Raw genomic sequence first — 20,449 nt, forward strand, 5'->3', positions numbered from 1 at the left:
GCACATTTGTTTGTGAGCTGATCGTTGAAGTAAAGGATTCACTTCTCATGTGTACAGGATCTGGCTGCAGCTGAAAGAGCACGGAAGCAGGCGGAGGCCGAGAGAGACGAGCTGTCTGACGAGCTGTCCAGCAACTCCTCTGGAAAGTGAGTGGAAACGTTACTCTGTTTCGTTGTCTGTTTTATAGTGGTGCAGGAGGTATGCATTGTTGTAGGCTAACGGGGAGGTTAGCATCGCAAAGGCTCCCTCAACACAAAGCCATTTGATTTTTGCATTGAACGTTGGAATATTGCAGAGAGTAAGGACAATTTTTGTTATTTTCAATCTCCAAAAGTGAATAGCTAACGTTAGGCTATAAACAAACTGCATCATGGTTACATGACGCTAAAGGCGGCTAATGTTTAGTTGTTTAATTTAGTCGCTTGTAAGCAGCCACCGTTTTTTAAACGCATAGAAGCTTCAGACATTCACCAGTGGGGACCTAACCGACGTATTTTATGTTATTGAACAAAACATACAAATCTATATGTTACCTACGCATTTTATTCCAGGCATCGAACCAAAAGCTCAATAAAAAACAGTGTGAACTCATTCCTCGCTGTTAGGATTCCTTCCTTAACCAATCTATTATATAAATTAGAAAGGTATTGTTAACATTGTGTTTTACACTGCGCTACTCGTGTGCAGGTCCGCCTTGGCAGATGAGAAACGCCGTCTGGAGGCTAAGATCTCCCAGCTGGAGGAGGAGCTGGAGGAGGAGCAGAGCAACATGGAGATCATCAACGATAGACTGAGAAAGAGCACACAGCAGGTGACCCTGACAGGAGCAGCTGCATGAGTCATAAAGGCCTCACAAAAAGGGCAGAGGCCTCATCCATGTCTTTATGTTTGTTCCCTCCACAGGTGGAACAGCTGAATAACGAGCTGCAGACGGAGCGCAGCACCTCCCAGAAGAACGAGAGCGCACGGCAGCAGATGGAGCGCCAGAACAAGGAGCTGAAGGCCAAGCTGCAGGAGATGGAGAACCAGGTCAAGTCCAAGTTCAAGTCCTCCATCTCTGCCTTGGAGTGCAAAGTGGTCCAGCTGGAGGAGCAGCTGGAGCAGGAGAACAGGTGGGGGGCACAGAAAGAGTCAAATAAAATGCTACGTAATTACACTTATGACAACATACCATGGCCAAGGGGACAAATCCGTCTAAGATGTGTATGCATTTCCCAGTAATGCCTGTAACACCAATATTATTTTGATTAACACATTTATATATATTCAAGGTATCATTTCAACAAATATGACTAGTTTTGGGTTACTTTTTGGTTACGCTATTTGTTCCTTTCCTAAACTCTTTTGTGTTCTCTCAGGGAGAAGCAGGCGTCTGCGAAGGGTCTGCGCCAGAAGGACAAGAAGCTGAAGGAACTGATTATTCAGGTGGAAGACGAGAGAAAGCAAGCCGAGCAGTACAAAGACCAGGTATGATGTTTGTGAGTTGGAGGATATGTGGAGTTGATGTTACATTTGATACTAGGTTTTCTTTAAGTCCTCTGTTCGCTCATTAGGCAGAGAAGTCGAATACCCGCATGAAGCAGCTGAAGCGGCAGCTGGAGGAGTCGGAGGAGGAGTCTCAGCGCGCTACAGCCGCCCGCAGGAAGCTGCAGCGCGAGCTGGATGAAGCCACCGAGGCCAGCGACGCCATGAGCCGCGAGGTCAACTCTCTGAAGAGCAAACTCAGGTAGGGCACAGGGGTCTGTTTGTTTGTCTGTCTGTCTCTCTGTATGTCTGTATGTCTCTCTGTATGTCTCTCTGTCTGTCTGTCTTTTTCTCTGTCTGTCTGTATGTCTCTCTGTATGTCTGTCTCTCTGTATATCTGTCTTTTTCTCTGTCTGTCTGTATGTCTCTCTGTATGTCTGTCTCTCTGTATGTCTCTCTGTATATCTGTCTTTTTCTCTGTCTGTCTGTATGTCTCTCTGTATGTCTGTCTCTCTGTATGTCTCTCTGTATATCTGTCTTTTTCTCTGTCTGTCTGTATGTCTCTCTGTATGTCTGTATCTCTGTCTCTCTGTCTGTCTGTCTGTTTGTCTCTCTGTTTGTTTGTATTTGTCTCATTCACCTTTTTTTTTTTGAGTGTAAAATAAGCATATCCTTATTTTTCACTAAAATGACCAACTTCAATCTTATTGGTTTGACAATATTTTCATAATATCAAACCATTAGGTGCCAGTTCATTTACATATGTCTCCCAGAAAACACGCACTGAAATGTTATTCCTTTATATGTACTAATTGATAGGTGGATTAGCAACAATATTGACTTTGATGCATTGCAGCAAAGCAGCAATGCCCCTAGCGGATATCAGGAAAACAGCTTCCAGCAATCAAGTAGGAAATAGTCAAACAAAAAGTTTGAAGCAAAGGCTCTAGATTGAAAGCCTGTTATAATAGAATATTTGATGTTATGCTGTAATGGCCGTGAGATCAAAAAATGTTGGTTTAAATTTCATTGAGGACATTTCTTGTCATTAAGATCAGGTGTGAGTATCTGTTCTTTGGCTAGACAGTTTTCATGTAGACTTATCGCAGCAGCTGAGGTGGAAATCCTAAAATACTGTTAAACTCACACGAAGGCCAAAATGTGTGCCATATGCATTAACACAGCCTAAATGATGGAAGAATGTGTAATAAAAATGACCCTATTGCAGCCCTAAGGTGTTTTCAAGTCAGAGCACATTCAGAGAGATGTAAACACATTCAAACTTTACATCTGTATATCATTTTGTTTGGTTGCTTTACTGAGCAAAAGCAAAACAATGGTGTCCCTCTCTATTCCAGAGGCAACCCTGAGCCCAAGGAGTAACACAGCAGGTACCTCTGCGCCTGAGTTACCCCATCACCGTTTCTGATTAACTTGCCAAAGCTTTTCATTCCCTCATGCACTCTTAATGCTTTCATTCCTTCCAATGATCTAACTGAGAGAAATATGACTCCTCAGATACCATGATATCCTTAGGGAAAAAGAAAAATAATACAAGTGGACTTTCCAATACACCAATCTCTAACTGGTGGCCATATTTTTCTCAGCGCTTGGTTTATTTGCCATAAACCAAACTCATTTTCTCTGAGCCACAAATGAGTTACAAAGATAACCAGCGTGCCTAACCTGCAACCAAAGCACTACCTGTGCATTGTTCATTTCATCGACACCATCACATAACCACTCCTCTCATTGCGGGGACATGTGTCTGTGTTTGTATCTTGTCTCTATGTCTGGGGGATTTTTAGGCGTGGAAACGAGCCCTCCTTTGGCAGCACATCCCGGCGTACTGGCGGAGGCCGAAGGGTGGTGGATGACGCCTCCGAGGAGGAGGCCGACTCCCAGGGCGACTTCAATGGAACCAAGTCTGCGGAGTGAGGGACGTCAAATAACCAAATATCAGTATTTTCTTCCTTCTGCCACTTTACCAAAAAATAACTTCAAGCCTATATAGTTCTTCCACATCACATCAAAAATATATCCCAGTGTACTGATCTGTCGTCTTGTTTGAGAGCACCTTTTCTTGACACGCAGTAGAGTGGTGCGGGAATGAGTCTTAAAATCAGGGAATGAGTTAGCATCTTACCACTTCTGGTTAGCTCGTCTGGAAGTCAACGTTTTTGGTTTTTGTTTGAAATAAGGTCTGTGGCTAATACAATTGATGAAATGTTCACATCCTGTTCTGCGACATAATATACATCAGTAAACATCTACTGGTGAAAAACGGGGTTGCTAACAATTGGCTATATAGAACTACTAGACGTCATTACGTTGAACATTAGCCGCCTTTAGCTTAGCGTGATGTGAAGTCATGTAGTTAGTTTATGGCACAGCGTTAGTTTCCTCATTCTGTGGATTGCATTTTTGCTTGAACTAGCATAACATTGGTGTTAACATTTGGAGTTTATCCCTCTGGACAATACATGCATTTGCTACAGAACTTATCTTCTTCAATATTCCAAAACCCTATGGAAAAAACCCATTGGCTTTTTTTTGTGGGAACCCTTGTGATGCTAACTTCCAGGTCATCCTTCAGAAATACGTCATCACTGCACGACTTTAAAATCAGAAGGACTTGATATCAACATGAGGAGTTGTGTTGGTGGCTCTGCTGGTGTGTTTTTTGCTGTTCCTTTTTGTGAATTTTTTTTTACACTGTTTTGTACTACACTGAATGACTGATTCCTTCTTATGCAAGGTTTTGTACACAAACATAGGTGCCCCTATTACCACGCTAACCTGCCAGCAAAGCCTCGGGCCTCCACTATAATTAATTTAAAGCAGAGACATCGTGTACGTCTATGGACGTGTAACCGTCGTCCTGTTGCCTGTGACTGCTGTTAGTGTTTCTCAGCAGCACTGCCACGTTGGATATGTAGAAAAGAGATCTATATACTTGCTCTGCATCCAGAGAGTGCTGCTGTTTGTACTCCCAACAATTATATAGCTGTTCAACATTTTCTAAAGTCACAGTTTTATATTATTTTCACCTGATCTTTTGCCCAGATATGTTTAGATTAGATTGAGTCAATGTTTTAAGTCAGATAAGGTTTAGGGTAAGCTTAACTATTGGGCAAACCTAATTTTATATTTGTGTCTGTGATTTACTGTACAAAACAGCCCCTTATTTCCTGAAAACCAAATATGTTTTATCATGTTATATGTAATCAACTGATGTTTACAGGACACCAAATAATGTTAACTGTTGAACCACCTGCACAAGAAATAAAGATATTTTAAAAAAACACATACATTTTCTCCTTTTAATGTTTCCGTCTTGAGTCAGTCACTTTAAAGATCATCTGTTCACTTCAATAGAAAAATCAAACTAACAGGATTGTAGTTGGTATAGTACCTCAGGCACACACAGTTTAGAAACAGTTGCAGAGGTGCTGCGTACAAACAAACAGTACAGTGTTCATGGAATACATTTACAGTGTTAGTTCAAGGAAGGTTAGACAGCAAATGCATTTGTATTAACCACAAGTAAACTCCACACTGCTGTATACAGTGACAACCGCTGTATGCATGTTATGTTTAGATATGTATTGTAGTTTTTCTTTGATAAGCTGCTGGATGGCAGTAGTGACAGATAAACATTTCAGGAAAAAGCAAAAGGTCACAATAAATCACTCTATTACCCCCATTCACAATATCTCTTATGAAAAGGCAATATTCAATATAGGCTTTACCTACACAAATATACTATGAGCTGTGCTTGTCTTCGACCAGTTAAAATCTATTATTGCTTTTATTTCTCCTCACCATATATAACTCCTGATGGCAGACAGGAGCTCTCTCACCTATTAGGGATGTATTACTATACATTCAGTAGTAAACATGTGCCCACCTCACTTCTACAGTCAGCTAAAATCGGTATAAAAGTCAGAACACTTTTTCTTAAACTTCATATTCATAATTCTTGCATACCAGATGATAATGAGTCTGTACGATGACAGGAAGAAGGTGGTAGAAAGAAAACCGTGTGAGATGAAGCTAGCCTGAAGAAGTGACATTCTCTGATTCCTAGACACCTGACAGCATAAGGAATAGATCATCCACCTCATTTGTTTTTAACTGCTACAGCAAACCAAGCCCTACAAACTGAAGAGATAATTGATGAAGGCAGCGATGGCTAAAATGCTAACACCACTTCATGGTAGCCATTTTTGTAGCAGTAAAAACATGACTACCCCTCAGTCCTCATCACAGAAGTTAAAGGTCCCATGTCATGGCCATTTCTACTGATCATAATTCCATTGTTGAGGTCTACTAGAATAGATTTATACTGTTCAATGTTCCAAACTCACATTGGTTTCTCATCCAGCATCTCTGTATAGCATGTGTATTCACTCTCTGTCCTACACGGCTTGTTGGAGCTCCTGTTACAATGGCGTTTGTTAGCAACCAGAAAACTACACCAGTAATGAAAAACAGATGAGAATGCTGCGTGGGGTCTGGGTGCCGTGTTGGCGGGACGTTGCGGGGCTCGATGCTGTGAGGGCGGACAGTGTGAGCTGGGTTACTGGTGTCGTTTCCTGGTTGCTGCGTGTGGTCTGCGAGACTCACACACTCGTAGCCTGGCTGTGAGTTTGTGTGTGTGCTCAGGCTGAGTTCAGGCTGAGTTTCGCGTTGTCTCAAGTTGAGAAATCCGCGGAGCTGCAGCTGAGAAAAGATAAGGCTGTGAGTGAGTGAGTGAGTGAGTGAGTGAGTGTGTGTGTGTGTGTGTGGGGAAGTCCGGGCCGTTACGTCACTTACACCCTTACGTCACTATGACCCAGGAAGAAAAACATGTAAAAAGAAATATCTCCAACGAGGCGTTCTGGGGCATTGACTGGTATTTTCTGTGTTAGAGTTTTACTCGCTACAGGGTGTACTTTGAGGGTTTGTGACTCTGCAGACCGTTTACATGCAGAAAAAGCTACATAACACACAAGGGGGCGGGTAATAACCAGAAAAGCATGGCATGAGACCTTTAATTTATGCCGATCTTGCTACATAATTCAGGCATAAAGAATGAAAACTGATGTGTTATTGAAATAATTAAGTTGTACCATGTTTTATAAATATCAGATTCAAAGAGATAATACCTCTAAACCCTCCCTTTTATCTCTGATCAGCTTTGGTTTGGATTTGGTCATTAACAATATTTTTCTACTATCAAACCTTTTCTAGAAATTAAACTCCAGGTTCTTGGTCCTTTACGAGGGTCACATGCTGTTATTGATAATGTCATGATGCATCGACCCCCATAAATGTATTTTTGGGGAGGAGTAACGTTTCCACACCCCTTTTTTTTTTAATATGCTACCCACCACAGTGCCACAGATATTCAGAAGAAGAGCTAGCAGGGTAGGTTCTGCGCTCCTCGAGGTCACACACGCTGCTTCCTGTGAAAGATACGGCGCGACTGTAGCCTGAGGCAGCTGGAGTCCATGTGCTGGGAATGTAGGGCACGGAGCGAAGAGAGTGGCGTCCTTTTTCAAAATAGTTCAGCAGGACACGCTGCGACAAGGGAAGACGGTTTAGTTCAAAGTCCCACTGCTGAAGTGTATTAAGGATGGAGAGGGGACAGTGTGTGTGGGGGGGTGGGGCAGGTTATTGAAGGAGGGAGGTGGGTCTCCTTCTTTCCCCTCATAGTAGAATTTTGACTCCTCCCTGCGGGGACTGGGCGCCCTGGGAGACGCCTCGAGGAGGAGCCGGTCCGAACTCTAACCGCTTCACTAGACTGCAAGACAACATGTAGCAAATACACATCAGCAAACATCAGATTTACTTCCTATTCCCATTATTGGTATTATTTTGGTTCTATTTTGTTAATTTCATTGCATTCTCTGCTTTTTCATTTGTGTTTGTATGTTTGTTTTATGATCCTATACAAATATTTGTTTGTAAAAAGTATCTGAGTACTTAGAAAAACAATATTAAAACAACATGTATTGCTGTTATTATTAGTAGTTTTATTAGAACTGGTTGGCCTCACAGACAAAAAGAAAAAGATAACGTTAAAACAATTATTTATATATTTATATTTAACATATGATAATAAATAACGTTGATTTTGTACTTTACATCAAAAAATCACAAGTGCAGGGTATTTTAAGGGGCTCTGCAATATATTGATATTACTGTATAGGCTACAACACTATAAATGAATATAATACTCTGAACTTTCTTGACTGTTATAGCTATTTCATATTTTGTGAAAGCACCAATAGTTATCCTTACCATATCAATATCGATATAATTGATTAGAAATGTGTGATTGTTTTTTTTTTCCTTCACATCGCTGAGACCTGTAAGAACGATTCTAATAAACCAGGACAACTGACTTTATGTAAACATTGAAATCACCACAGGAACCAGTTTGCTCTCCAGCCTGTGCAGCCGCCTTTGTCCTCACCTGTCGTACTGAGGGGGGGGGCTCATGCTGCTCGCCTGGACGTCAGACCCCCTCTCTAAAGCAGAGGGACTACCGGGGCCAGCTGAGAGTGCAGGTCTGCTGACAGACGTGTCGTACACAAAGTCTCGACAAGACGCCAACTTTGACTCCAGATTCTGACAGGGAGGATGCAAAGTAGTCAGCTCACTCATCAAAACTAATTATATTTAGTGATAACACATTTCTGTTTGCCATGTTTTCACTGAGTACTGTAGTATAACATTCAAATGGCTTACTCCAACTTTTCTGAGCAGCTCCCCGACAATGTTGAGTGCAGATATTCTAGCAGATGTGGTGAGGGGAGTCCCCGTTAGACCATCGCCTAAAACAGAACAGATAGAAACAGGTAAACACATAGTAGGTTATGATGACGTTTTTAAATCGCTGTAGATTTAACTGCAGCTAAACGTGTTCTTGTTACCTCGCCGTATACTGGAAGGAGGGGGGGTAGCGAATGAGCTGATGGGCTTGGCGGGTGTTACTGGGAAGGCAGTGTTACCGGAGGGGGGGCACAGCAGGTCTGCGTCTTTGCCCAGGCTGCTGGACGGCCGTCTGTCCTTGTGACGCACAGCCAGCTCCTGCCGAAGGTCTGACACAAACAGGAGGGGGTCATTTTCATACAAACTCACAGAAAACTCATAGTCCATGTTATGGATGTCCCTGGAAGTTATAAGCCTCCCTACACGCTTCTTCTTCACTGGATAGGGTAGAAACACAGGGTTTTTTCTAAAAAAAAATGTAGCATGAGGGCACTAACGTTAATTCTGGCCAAAATGTTGGCCCCGCCCACTTTCGGGCAAAGATAATGCATTAGAGCCAAGCAGAAAATAATAGCTTCTTCATGTCTTAAAGCTGCTGAGTCATATACTGCACCTCAGACAACACATACATCCAGAGTTAGGGTTTCTTTACTTCCTCTACAGAAAAAAGGACAATAAAAGAAACAATCTAATTCAGAAATCACAGTTTAAGTGTTAGGCTGCTGCTACTGCCTGAAGCAGGAATTCAGGTTGAGTTCAGAGAAAGGTTTTGACCAAATGTCCCAGAGACATTTAATAATACAATTAAAATAAATATGTATTGGTTATTTATATAGCTCCATAGTCCTGGATAAATAATGGAGTGGTACAAATCTAGCTAAATATAGTTTAAAACCTGAAAAACCCACAGTACAATTTTGCCTGTATATTTTCTAAGTACAGTATAATTTCCCCACAATCTATTATATATATATATCTCTTAATCTAGATTACAGTTAAACAACAACACTATGGCTTTTAGAACATTACCTTCTAATCCTTTAAAAAATTAAAAAACCACATAAAATGGGTAATGAAAAAGAAAAAAATACATACAAATCTACATCCTTTATATGACATTTGGCAGTAAAAATTAACACTTGACACAACTACACATTAGATCACGATAAACAGGAAGCATAGCACAAAAACACCAGCACCCAGGATTTAGAGAATTGATCCAGCTATCAAAATTCACTGAGTTAGGCATAAGTATGAATTTTTAGACAAATCAGCAGTTCTTGTGAACTTGAGAAGCTACTGTGTGTGTGTGTGTGTGTGTGTGTGTGTGTGTGTGTGTGTGTGTGTGTGTGTGTGTGTGTGTGTGTGTGTGTGTGTGTACGTGTACACACCTCTGGATTCATCCTTCAGCCTCTGCACAGACTCCAGCAGGTTCTCTTTCTCGTCCAACTCGCTTTCCAGAAAAGCGTTCCTCTCTATGACGTGGTTCATCCGCTGCTCAAAGTCCTCCAGAGACATGATGGTGGCTCTGGGACACGCAAAAGAGGAAAGGCCATTACAAGTTAACATCACTAAATCAGAATGTGCATGTATTTCCTGTGTGTATTACAGTCTAATTACGTGTGTGTATGCGTGTTAAAAGACACTGACCTTTTAGTCCTCTCCAGGTCATCGTTGGACTGCTCTAGCTCTCTGATGTATTTCTGCAGGTGATCTCTCACTGCTGTGGTTTGTGCCAGATTTTCCTCCAGGGTTGATATGTGCCTAAAAGCGTCAGAATGCTGCGTCTCAAATTTTTCCTGCAAGCAGACATCCCATTATCAGACACTGATCATTTATCAATGCAGCTGTCAGCATTTTTTAAATCTGTGTATTATTTAGTCTCTAGAGTAGCCCTTTCAATCTTCCTTCTCATCTCCAACAACCAATAAGCAATCACAGGTTTTTAAGCACAATCCTGCATTCACTTCCCTTATTTATGTTCTCTTCCCCGGGGACAACTGAACTAAAATAGCAGTCAGCTGCCTTACAGCTAGGCAGCGATTGTCTTCACGGCAGTAGCAACTACACGCTGAATTAGGGTGGGCTGGATCCGGCTGGAACACATCATTAACTGGAGCACCACATCTCACAGTGCTCTGTAGGGACCGTGGCCTATTTCTAATCAAGGTTCTCTACCTTTATGTTTTCCAATTCCATGCGTAGTCGGTTGTTGTCTAATAGCAGATCTTTGTTTCGAGTCTCACACTGCTTCAGCTCCGTTTCCAGCTCCGCTTCATAGTCTCGACTCATCTGCTGAAACTCCTGCAGCTCCTCCTGAGCCTCATCAGCCCTGAGGACAAAACAATGTTGTTGATTAACATGTGTGGAGCTTTAATGCATATATTATTACTATTGTATAAGGTAACCATTAAGCTATCTCTAAGGGGTAGTGTTTTCCTTATGGTACTATGGAAGAATTTTACCTTTGCTGATGTGCCTCAGCCTGCTCCTTCCAGAAGCCCATCTCCTCTTCTAGGGATGCAAACTTGTGTGTTGGCTCCACCATGTCTGCTGCTTCGTGTCAGGGTGATGGGGACGGGAAGCGTATCTGTATAGTAACATAAAAAGGGTTCTTATCTGCCATAGGAGCACTGGCATATGTACCATTCAAACAACACAACTGTTACGGTTCGGAAATGCTAACAAGATAGCTAGCTTTAGTCTAAAGCGTTAGTTTGGCCTAATTAGGTTAGGAACGGTAAAACAACTACAGTGTGTTTGAACATGTATTTCTATCAAGTACGAAATGTTAAACAATAGAAACTGAACGCGTTGACTTCTTTTTAAAGCTAACACCGGTGTTGTGAAGTGTATACGATGGCTAAGCTTTTCGGCTAAGCTAATATAGCTAAGTTAGCTAAGCGACTTAAAGCTGACCAGAGTTCTATCCCAACACAGAGAGAACACAGAAACTCAGCAGACTCACCTGCTTATGAAGGAACGATTAAAACATGCTATAACGAAGGGAATTTATTAGGAGGTAAGACTTATTTTCCAGAATTTACGTTTTGAGACTGCACAAACTAATCTCTCATTACGTTAAGACGGTGCTCCTCTCACCAACCAAATCTAAACGACGCCTCAGTTCTCGAAAGCCATTGGTCAATAGAGATGACGTTGTGAACATATTATCCAATCATGTTACTCTACGAACTTCAACTCAACTGTTGATGGTGCAATAACAACAAAGAAGTGCTGTCTGTCCCATGGAAGTACAAAAAAGTGGAAGTACAAAAGAAAAGTTAGTTAGAAAATCGATTTATATTATCGATGTGGTTTTTTGTTCCTAATAAAAGAGTCACTGCTCAATGGAAAAACATTAATACGCAAACAACAGCCTTTTATGTATCATGTTTATTAAAAGGGCAGTTTTTCAAATTGTTTTTTTCAACACACAGATATAATTAAAAACAACAATATTAAGATAATCACTGCCTCTGACAGACTTTGCCTCTGACAACAGATGATATTGACATTGTATTCCCCAAATGAATATATTAATTAATCTATCCTTTAAAACACAGAGCTGCCATTAGTCAATCCGTTTAGACAAACCAGGCTCTTTCAACATGTACATACAGTACACCACCTGTTGTTAACATCACACTTATGCATACATAATCACATACTTTCTAGTCAAAACTGCTCCAGTGGTTCTTATCCTACCTAACAACTTAATGTTAATGTGTTGCTTACTCTGGATGGACACACTCACCAACCACTACATGTTTGTATTACTTTACCTCAACTATAAATACATGGATACCCTATGGTCAGAAACTTCTTTCATTCTAACATAAAGGGCAGGAAGTGGTGTCTTGAAACTGGAATATGAATGTACAGATATCAGTCCAAGTAACATGGCTTATATTCTACGTTATAATTGGAAGGCATTTAAGATCCTGAGAAAAGTACCATGTAGAAAACAAATAGAAATAAATACATTTCAGGGTAAAAACAAGTTGGTGGTCAGAAATAGATTCCTAGCGACCTAAGAAACCTGTCCTTGGAGTATTTACATCTACTAAAAATAAGACATCTGAGAAGTAAAATATCTGTAGTCAAGTTAATACAGACTTTGTCAGGGACCATAGGTGTCCCCTGTTTTGATAAATGCAGAACCAGAAATTCAGGTAACTCCAAGTGCACACACTTTTCTCCGTTTTTCAGAGCAGGGGTTATCCTGTTCAGGTCAACCATTCAGGAATAAGACAGAAAGGTCTGGAGAAAAGAAAAAGAAAAATATTCAATGTTAAATCCACCACATAATATCCTCTTTTCACTTAAGTGACACAGCCTCTTTTAGAAGACTCAATATTGTTCCTTACCTCAGAGGAATCATTCTTCTGCCTGTTTAGTTTCTTTCTTTTTCTTGTGTTGGCACGCCTTCTTACCGTCCAACACATCAGTCTTCACCTGACCCAGAGTGCGCAGCAGGCACATGGTGTCGAAGCCCTCATCTCCGGCCTCTTGCAACAACTCAAGCACCTATAAATAAAACACCATACTTATTATTAAAGAATAAGCAAACACAGGTTACATATTTTAGAGGGCCAGTTAAATAACAAATATATTCTTGTCACATACCTGAAGAACTGTTTTTGGATCTAGGTGTTTTTGGTGTGAGTTGCTGAGTGTTGTGTTTGAATATAATGGAACCTAAAGGCACTCGCAACATGCTTGTGGTGTTTAAAGCAGACAAAAATACATTTGAAAAACTCTCAAGAAATCATGGCCATGTTAGTCAGTTAAACCACAGACCTTGCTATGAGTGGTTTCATTAAGGAACTGTTTTCTTGCTACCAAACTACACCTTCGCCACGCAGAAAGAAGCAGAAGGAGTGCTTACTTGTTGGCAGGTGTAGTTCGGCAGAGAGAAAGCAGTTCCTGTGTGTAACTGCTCACAACAAAGACTGCAGATGATCTTGAGTAACAGGGTCATGATTCCTGGAAGAGATATTGCTGTTGAGTTTTAATGTTTTTTTTGTGGCACAACAAAAGTGGAGTGCCATCAAATGTTCTTATATTGGAGAGAAGGCATGCATCTCTAAGATCGATAACTCCAACACTCACATTAAAAAAATCTAGATGAATAAACGGCACTACAAGTAAGAGGAAAAACATGTATTCTTTATTTTTTGGGGAAAAGCCCCTTTAATGTTATATGTAGATCTGTGTCGACCCACCTGCAGACACTTAAATGACTTGAGTTCGCTCAGATTCTCCTCCAGGAACAACAGGTAGATGCTGAGGTCGTTGTAGAAGGGCGTCACCACGCCCAGAGCACCGAAGCCCGGCAGCAGCTCATACGGTCGGAGGAAGTTGGAGCTCTGGCGAGCCGGTCCAATAGCAGCATACACCACCAGCGGAGTGAGAAGTACATACACCCCAAAGTTGATGTAGCTGAGCAGCCTGAAGACCCCCACTGCTACGAGCTTACACTGCACAGCAGCCGGCACCATGCTGTTGTTCTTCAGCACGCCTGTACGCAGGTCGCAGGGGAACTCATCGGTCAAAGAGGCCAGGCGGATGTAGTAGCCGAGGAAGAAGCAGGCCAGCAGGAGGGTGAGCAGAGTCAGCCCCCGACATGAGAGGTACTTCACCACCAGAGAGCGAGATAAGCGCTTGGTCTTCAGATATTGCTCCACTAAAGGGTATTTGAAGCAACCCTCGGTCAGATCCAAACCACTGCAGCAGAAAAAAAGGAGTTTAGCATGAAAAGGATATGTGTTAAGAAAGGCAAATGTCATAGTATTCATATGAAAAACATCAAGAAATATGGTTCCCTACAACAACAGGATTGTATTTTATTTTTTCATTACCCATAACCAACACATCCTTAGAAGCTTATTCAATGTTGTTTTCGTATAAACTCTTTCCGATATTAACTTTTTTAATGGACACAACATATGTGCGTTTCATTAAATGGTTTGAAGACTCTCATTCACTGGCCTTAGTGATTTAACAATAATCAAAATCACACGTATTTATTGGTATTATAGAAAATTGCTTTCAATTTGATAACATTTTGTAGAGAAATGGGGCTTCCTGGTGAAAACTGGTACAGTTCAAGTGTCATATACGTCTGGTTTTCTATGTATATAAAGTACATTAAAGTGGCACTAATTAATATTTTTTATATAAACAACTCTGAGCTTGCCGTCAGCTCTACGAGGCATTTAAGATTTTTTTTTGGCAATCTGTACTGTTGAACATAGTAACTCTAAACTGTGGTTCATACTGTATCTGCGGAAAGTAGAATAAGGCAACTTATTGCAAACCACTTCATCACTCATTCATTCTCACAGGAAATTAAAGCTAATGTAACTAAGTACATAATAGAGCCGAATAACGCAGTGTTTACCTCTGTGTGTCCTCAGGCGAACCTTTGCTATCAAAGGACGCTAGATTCTTGGCAAGTCTGATGGAGCGGTTATAAAAGCGGTCCAGCTCCTCCATGATGAAGTTCAGGTCAGAGGAGAGGTGCGGGGCAGCTGTGAAGCGCCAAAACAGGGCCGGGATGTACAGGAGGATGGCCAGGGAGAGCAGGGTGTATGGGAAGAACTGTGGGGGATCAAAGGGAGACAACAGGAGAGATACATATTTAAAAAAAAAGATTTCTGGTCATTGTTTGATAACTTTTAAGATTAGAAAGCATGCACTGATATGTTTTAAATTGTATTAGAAATCAGATTCAAACCTGTTTTATTGGTCAAAGGGCTAATGAAATTAAAAATATAAAGTGAATGAAACTTATTGTGCACTTATGTTATGTTTTCAGTTTACCTGTATTTTTTAAGTTACAATGTGTTAAACAAGTTCATTAAATTATATGAACTTAATATGTGTGCTTCTTACTTACAAATGTATAGAACCTGTGGATAAAATAAATGTAATTAAAGTCAACATTCAAAAGTATTTAGTAAACGATTGGTCAATGAACTACTGTTCTACTATTTTTTTTAAATTGAAAAAGTCACTTCAAACTGTTTTGGATGACTTATGTACTTGTACTTAAAGGGGCCCTATTAGGCTTTTGGGGGGTTTCCCCTTTCTTGTAATGTGTTATATAAGTTTTGATAGATGGTCTGTAAAGGCTAAAATCCCAGAACTCAGGCCAATTTGTTAGGGCTCCAATACATTGTGCGTGATAGGCTAAGGCAGTGGTTCTCAAACTTTTTCTTTGGAGAAAAAAAATAGTCGGGCCCCCCCAACACAAATAGTCAGGCTCAGTGGCGGTGCCTGAGATTTATTTTGGGGGTGCTGTGGGGTAGCTTGACGTTTCATACAGGGTGCTCAAACATTTAGGATTTCCCATTGATGTACCGGTCGCTACAGTGGAATTTTCTACGACAACAATCCCCACGCATATACACAACGTACCCGCAACTGTTACAATGAAGGTTCGATAATCAGCTCACGGCATATAGGTGTAAGCAAGGTTTTATAGGTGGTGTGTGGACCTCCTCTAGGGGGGTTCGGGTGCAAGCTCCCCAGGGAAGATTTTTTTTTAAATATTGAAGTTAAAAGCATCAATCTGGTGCACTTTGAAAGCAAAATGAAGAGATCTATGGATACCTCTCTCAACACCCATTTGAAACAGAACTGTAAACAGATTTCTAGATATTTTACAAATCACTCCCCTTTTAAACTTTATTCTTGTTTTACTGTCATATACTATTTCATACCTGTTTTTCATTTATTCTCTTATTTTTTTTAAACTATAATGATCAAATATACATGTGCCTCGGAAATAATTGTTTACATTAATGGTGAACAAATCGTTTGAGACCCACTGAGATAACACTGAGAGAGTCCTTTAGCTCACTGAGTCTCTTAGTATCAGTCAGTCAGTGGAGGAGAGGACTCTCCACTTTGTTGTTGAAAAAACTCCTTATATCCGTTAGCGTAGCTCGCTAGCACCAGAAGCTAACAACAACGATCTCCGGTACCGGTGCGCTCTCTCTCTCTCGCTCGCGCACGCACACAAAATGGCTCGTTCCACACACACACACAGAGCCAAGCTTTAATGAAACACAGAGACCCAGACGTAATAGTACTGTATCATATTATTTTCTAATCAATAATTTTTCAAATTATGATTTTTTAATTTTTAATAACCATTTTTCCTCCTGGTCTCTCGCGCCCCCCCTGTCATGCCTCTGCACCCCCCAGGGGGGACGTGCTCCCCCACTTTGGGAACCACTGGGCTAAGGGAAAGGACATCTCTAAGCAGTTGACCAATAACAACAGAGCCGGTCAGCTAACCAATCAGAGCAGACTGGGCTCTGGTTTCAGACAGGTTGAAAACATGCAGTACGAGAAAAATAAAGAGCTTTATGAACATTAAAGCATGGAAACATGTTACGGTAGAGCAAAAGAATACAATTATGAAACTAGAACTTTTGCATAATAGGGTCCCTTTAATTTAAGATATGTTTGGACATATTCTCGCCCATCCCTTGATTAAATAATACTGGTAGAGTCTTAACAGTATTACGAATTTAAAACATCCCACTACCTACCACTTTTAGCATTGATGATTGTCAGTGATGGTGCATGCTGGGGGAAAACGTATGTACCTTGTGCAGCCATAGCTGTGAGTCGTCCCCTTGTTGCTGTACTGCTGCCCAACAAAACGAGTCCACATATGCAGCCTGCCTCCAAGAGAAGTTAGTGGGAGCAAAGCAGCTGATCTGGGTACCTGGGGAAATAAACAGAATAATTAGTCAGAGACAAAAACAAATAACAACAACTATTGTCAGCCCTCCCTCCTCTGAGCTCATGGCCTAATTTGTTGGTGTGTTGTTATCAGCTTACTTTGTGTCAATAACTATACCACCCTCTATATAGGGAGTGTTCATTACATCACATACGACCCAGATAGTCACCAGACAGTAACGTTTTGGCAGCACAGGGGCTGTCCCATTAAAATGAAAGAATGATGATTTTAAACAAATACAGCACATTCCCACTACAGCATCCTCATGATCCACTCTGATTGTGACACATAGACATATAACTAAATGCTAGTTATAGCAATTATAGTATGAGTCATAGTCGTGCCTGTTGCATAAAGTAAATCACTGGGATTTCACATAATTGTAGGAAAGATCATTATGTCAATTGATGCCTAACTTGTACACGTTTTGAATGCAAATAGAAAATGATTATTTATAACTAGTGAATTACCTTAGTACATTTACTCAAATACTGTATTTAACCAACATTTTGAGGTACTTTACTTGAGTATTTCCATTTTATGCAACTTTACACTTTTCTGAACGTACATTTCGTAACAAATGTTTTGATTTTAACTTCACCATGTTTATTATTTTAACAGGAGTAACTTTTCAAATTCAGCGTTCAATACAAAATATGATCACCTAATATATTATAAAAATGAGCTCCACCTTTACATGCTGTAACATTATATATATATATATAAACATGAATACATTAATAATAATAATTATCCATTTATATGATTCTGAAATGGGCCATTCTGTGAATTTAGTACTTTTACATTTGGTATTTTAAGTATGTTTTGATACTGATATAATAGTACTGGAACGGAAGACATTTTCTAGTGATATAGCATTTCTTCACATGGTGTTGCTATTTCTGAAAACTGTTTTAAAAATATGATCCATCCCAAATATATCAATGAAGGAAGAAGGATGAAGACAATTAGCGGGGGATACTATATAAGTAACAACTGTAAGAAGAAAAGAAAGAAAATGTTATCCTTTCTTTGTGACTGAATTCATAAAAAAAGCCTTTTATATATCAGAAACCTCAATCCTGTCACTGACATGTAATACTGGGATACTTGAATATAACAGAGCCATTGTTCTTATTATACAGTAAGTAATACCTCTACTATGATGACAGGTCCAAATGTCTGCTGCATCTAATTGATCTAATATGTTGTAAAGTCAATACATCTCCTCCTTTGTGATTGCTATAGATTAATTAAGTCAAATCTATTTGGGCTTTCTGCCATAATGCACATTCACTTAGTATGATATGATAACAATATATGTCCATAATCATCAGAGGTGGGACAAGTGCTCTTGTACTTGAGTAAAAGTAGAAGTATTAGAGTGTAGGAATACTCTGTTACAGTAAAAGTCCTGCATTCAAAATGTTACTCAAGTAAAAGTACAAAAGTATTTGCCGGAAAATATGCTTAAAGTACCAAAAGTAAAAGTACTTATTATGCAGATTGGTCCATTTCAGAATATTATATGTTTTGATTATAATTATTGATCATTAAAGTGATATCAAAGCTGGTAAAGATGCATCTAGTTTGAATGACTTTGTATACTGCAAATCTTGTAAATGTACTCCAGGTGTAACTAAAGTCTGATTTAAGTGTTGATTATATTTCACATTATAAATCCAAATATGCAAAGTAACTAAAGGTAATACATACATATAGTGGAGTAAAAGTACACGACTAACCTCTGAATTGTAGTGGAGTGGAAGTACAAAGTTCCAAAAATGGAAATGCTCAAGTACCTCAAAATGAGTAAACGTACATAGTCACTTTACACCTCTGATAATAATTATGTCTTTCAGTCAAAGCTCCATAATACACATTGTCTGGAGACATGCAGTGTATTGGATGCTAGCAGTAGGCTATACTTGCAGATAATGATAACAACAGGCTGCAGGCATTATAACCTAACAAGATTACATGGGTTTGTTAACCCATGTTTGTTGGAGCTGTAGATATTATTTTTTTTACTCTAACCGCCAATTTGTTTTGGGGAGATATTCTACTGTTCTTTTCAGTAATACAAATCAATAATGCACCAGTTAGTATGCCTAAAGTTCCCATCATTGTTTTTGTGCAATAGCTGCAGCAGCCTGCAACACCGTCTGTGCGTGAGATGAGCAGAAGGGTGGGGACTTTAACCACACCTTCTCTGGTATTCATTCTTCACGCCTTTCTTTTTCTGGGCTTTTACTGAATATACCACTCTAAATGCATCCACCTTACATGTGCCTTTAACTGTGGTTCAAAGAAACACATGTGCTACAGCAGTGTTAGCGTGGCAGGTGGAGAAAGACAAAGAAGCTCCACCAGGATCCCCACCGGCTGGATAGACTTCGAATTTTCTACATGGTGAACATTTAAGGGGTAAATAACCTGAGTTTGCTCCTGACAGGATGCTCACACACATTCAACAACTCACCCACTGACACCTCCTGAGCAAAAGCGAGGGAGATGAGAAACAAAGGCAGCCCCACCGCGAGAAACGTGACTATTTTGTCCACCGCCAGCTCCAGACGCACCCCTTTGTACTTGGGCTCCGTGGGGTCCTTTAGCAGAAAGTCGGAAAAAACGTACTCCGTGGCTACGTGGGCTATCGCCATGACGGACGGGAACAAAAAAGACCTGGTGTGGTCTAATTGACGGAAGGTTCAAGTCTCTTCTTAATGAGCAAACTCCGGCTGAGGTTTGACTTAATTTAAACCCCCGTCAGTGTAGAAATGTGAGTGATATATAAAACACTGAGGCGCTAGTGTTTACCCATCTCCATTCACTCCTGGGACGGATTGTTGAACCTGCTGTCCCGTTACTGTGACCCAGAAATCACAGGGGGACGAGCCGCCTGCATGCCGCTAGAGGGCGCTACTGTGCCGTAACGTGCACCTGCCTGGCAACAGCCTGATAGTTCACTGTAATAATAGCACATGGACATTAGATTGTCTTAAGTGTTTACTTCTAAGTATCAATAATGGATAATAATATTAGATACATCATATCGCATGTGTTTGTTTGAAAACATTTGTAAAGCCAAGTTGTAAAAGGCAACAATTTAATTAATCAGTCACCAGAAATGAAACCGCTACTCTATTATTTTCTACAATTTAGCAAGCAAGTATCCCACTTTTTTTTTTAAACCAGTAAAATTGTAATGATCATATAAAGTGCTCAATCAAAAAACTTCTACCCCACTTGTTTAGCCCTACATTTTTATTCAATGTTCTAAATGTGAGTTTACCTAAAAATGATCCTTTCTAGTTTTAAAGTCATACATTTTTCTAGAAAACCCAAAACAGAAAGAAACAAGCAAACTATATTTTGTTTATTATGTTGCAACCAGGTGTACAAAGTAATATTTCCATCATTGTACATTTCAGCCAATTTAACGTACCAGTGTCGGTG

At 40.2% G+C, this 20,449-nt stretch overlaps 3 protein-coding genes across 5 annotated transcripts in view; 1 reads left to right on the plus strand and 2 right to left on the minus strand.

The window, feature by feature from the left end:
- The window catches only part of myh11a (myosin, heavy chain 11a, smooth muscle), a 30,215-nt gene extending 25,444 nt beyond the window's left edge, over nt 1–4,771 (plus strand). For 2 of the 3 annotated variants that reach the window (XM_079674198.1, XM_079674199.1), the window contains 6 exons: nt 58–146; nt 688–811; nt 904–1,112; nt 1,359–1,467; nt 1,554–1,726; nt 3,273–4,771. In XM_079674198.1, coding sequence (XP_079530324.1) covers nt 58–146; nt 688–811; nt 904–1,112; nt 1,359–1,467; nt 1,554–1,726; nt 3,273–3,402 — 834 coding nt within the window. In that variant the 3' untranslated portion in view covers nt 3,403–4,771. Of the gene's footprint in view, nt 1–57; nt 147–687; nt 812–903; nt 1,113–1,358; nt 1,468–1,553; nt 1,727–2,822; nt 2,856–3,272 lie in introns of all 3 variants that reach the window. The other variant, XM_079674200.1, reaches the window with a different exon arrangement.
- A 2-nt stretch (nt 4,772–4,773) lies between these two features.
- LOC307035170 (nuclear distribution protein nudE homolog 1-like) lies at nt 4,774–11,354 on the minus strand. Its single transcript, XM_079674225.1, has 9 exons — nt 11,195–11,354; nt 10,692–10,816; nt 10,405–10,558; nt 9,877–10,025; nt 9,618–9,754; nt 8,388–8,555; nt 8,203–8,288; nt 7,928–8,082; nt 4,774–7,252 (listed from the first exon to the last, which is right to left on the minus strand). Exons 2-9 carry the CDS (start codon nt 10,772–10,774, stop codon nt 7,159–7,161), a joined length of 1,026 nt encoding a protein of 341 aa, XP_079530351.1. The 5' UTR covers nt 10,775–10,816; nt 11,195–11,354; the 3' UTR covers nt 4,774–7,158.
- Nucleotides 11,355–11,613: 259 nt separating this feature from the next.
- On the minus strand, nt 11,614–19,908 carry LOC307018031 (pannexin-1-like). Its single transcript, XM_079648079.1, has 6 exons — nt 19,473–19,908; nt 16,851–16,972; nt 14,633–14,832; nt 13,455–13,956; nt 12,597–12,756; nt 11,614–12,489 (listed from the first exon to the last, which is right to left on the minus strand). The coding sequence occupies exons 1-5, from the start codon at nt 19,651–19,653 to the stop codon at nt 12,607–12,609; spliced, it is 1,155 nt and encodes a 384-aa protein (XP_079504205.1). The 5' UTR covers nt 19,654–19,908; the 3' UTR covers nt 11,614–12,489; nt 12,597–12,606.
- Between the last annotated feature and the right edge of the window lie 541 nt (nt 19,909–20,449).

This window comes from Notothenia rossii (genome assembly GCF_949606895.1).
Source record: "Notothenia rossii genome assembly, chromosome: 1".
Taxonomy (NCBI): Eukaryota; Metazoa; Chordata; class Actinopteri; order Perciformes; family Nototheniidae; genus Notothenia; species Notothenia rossii.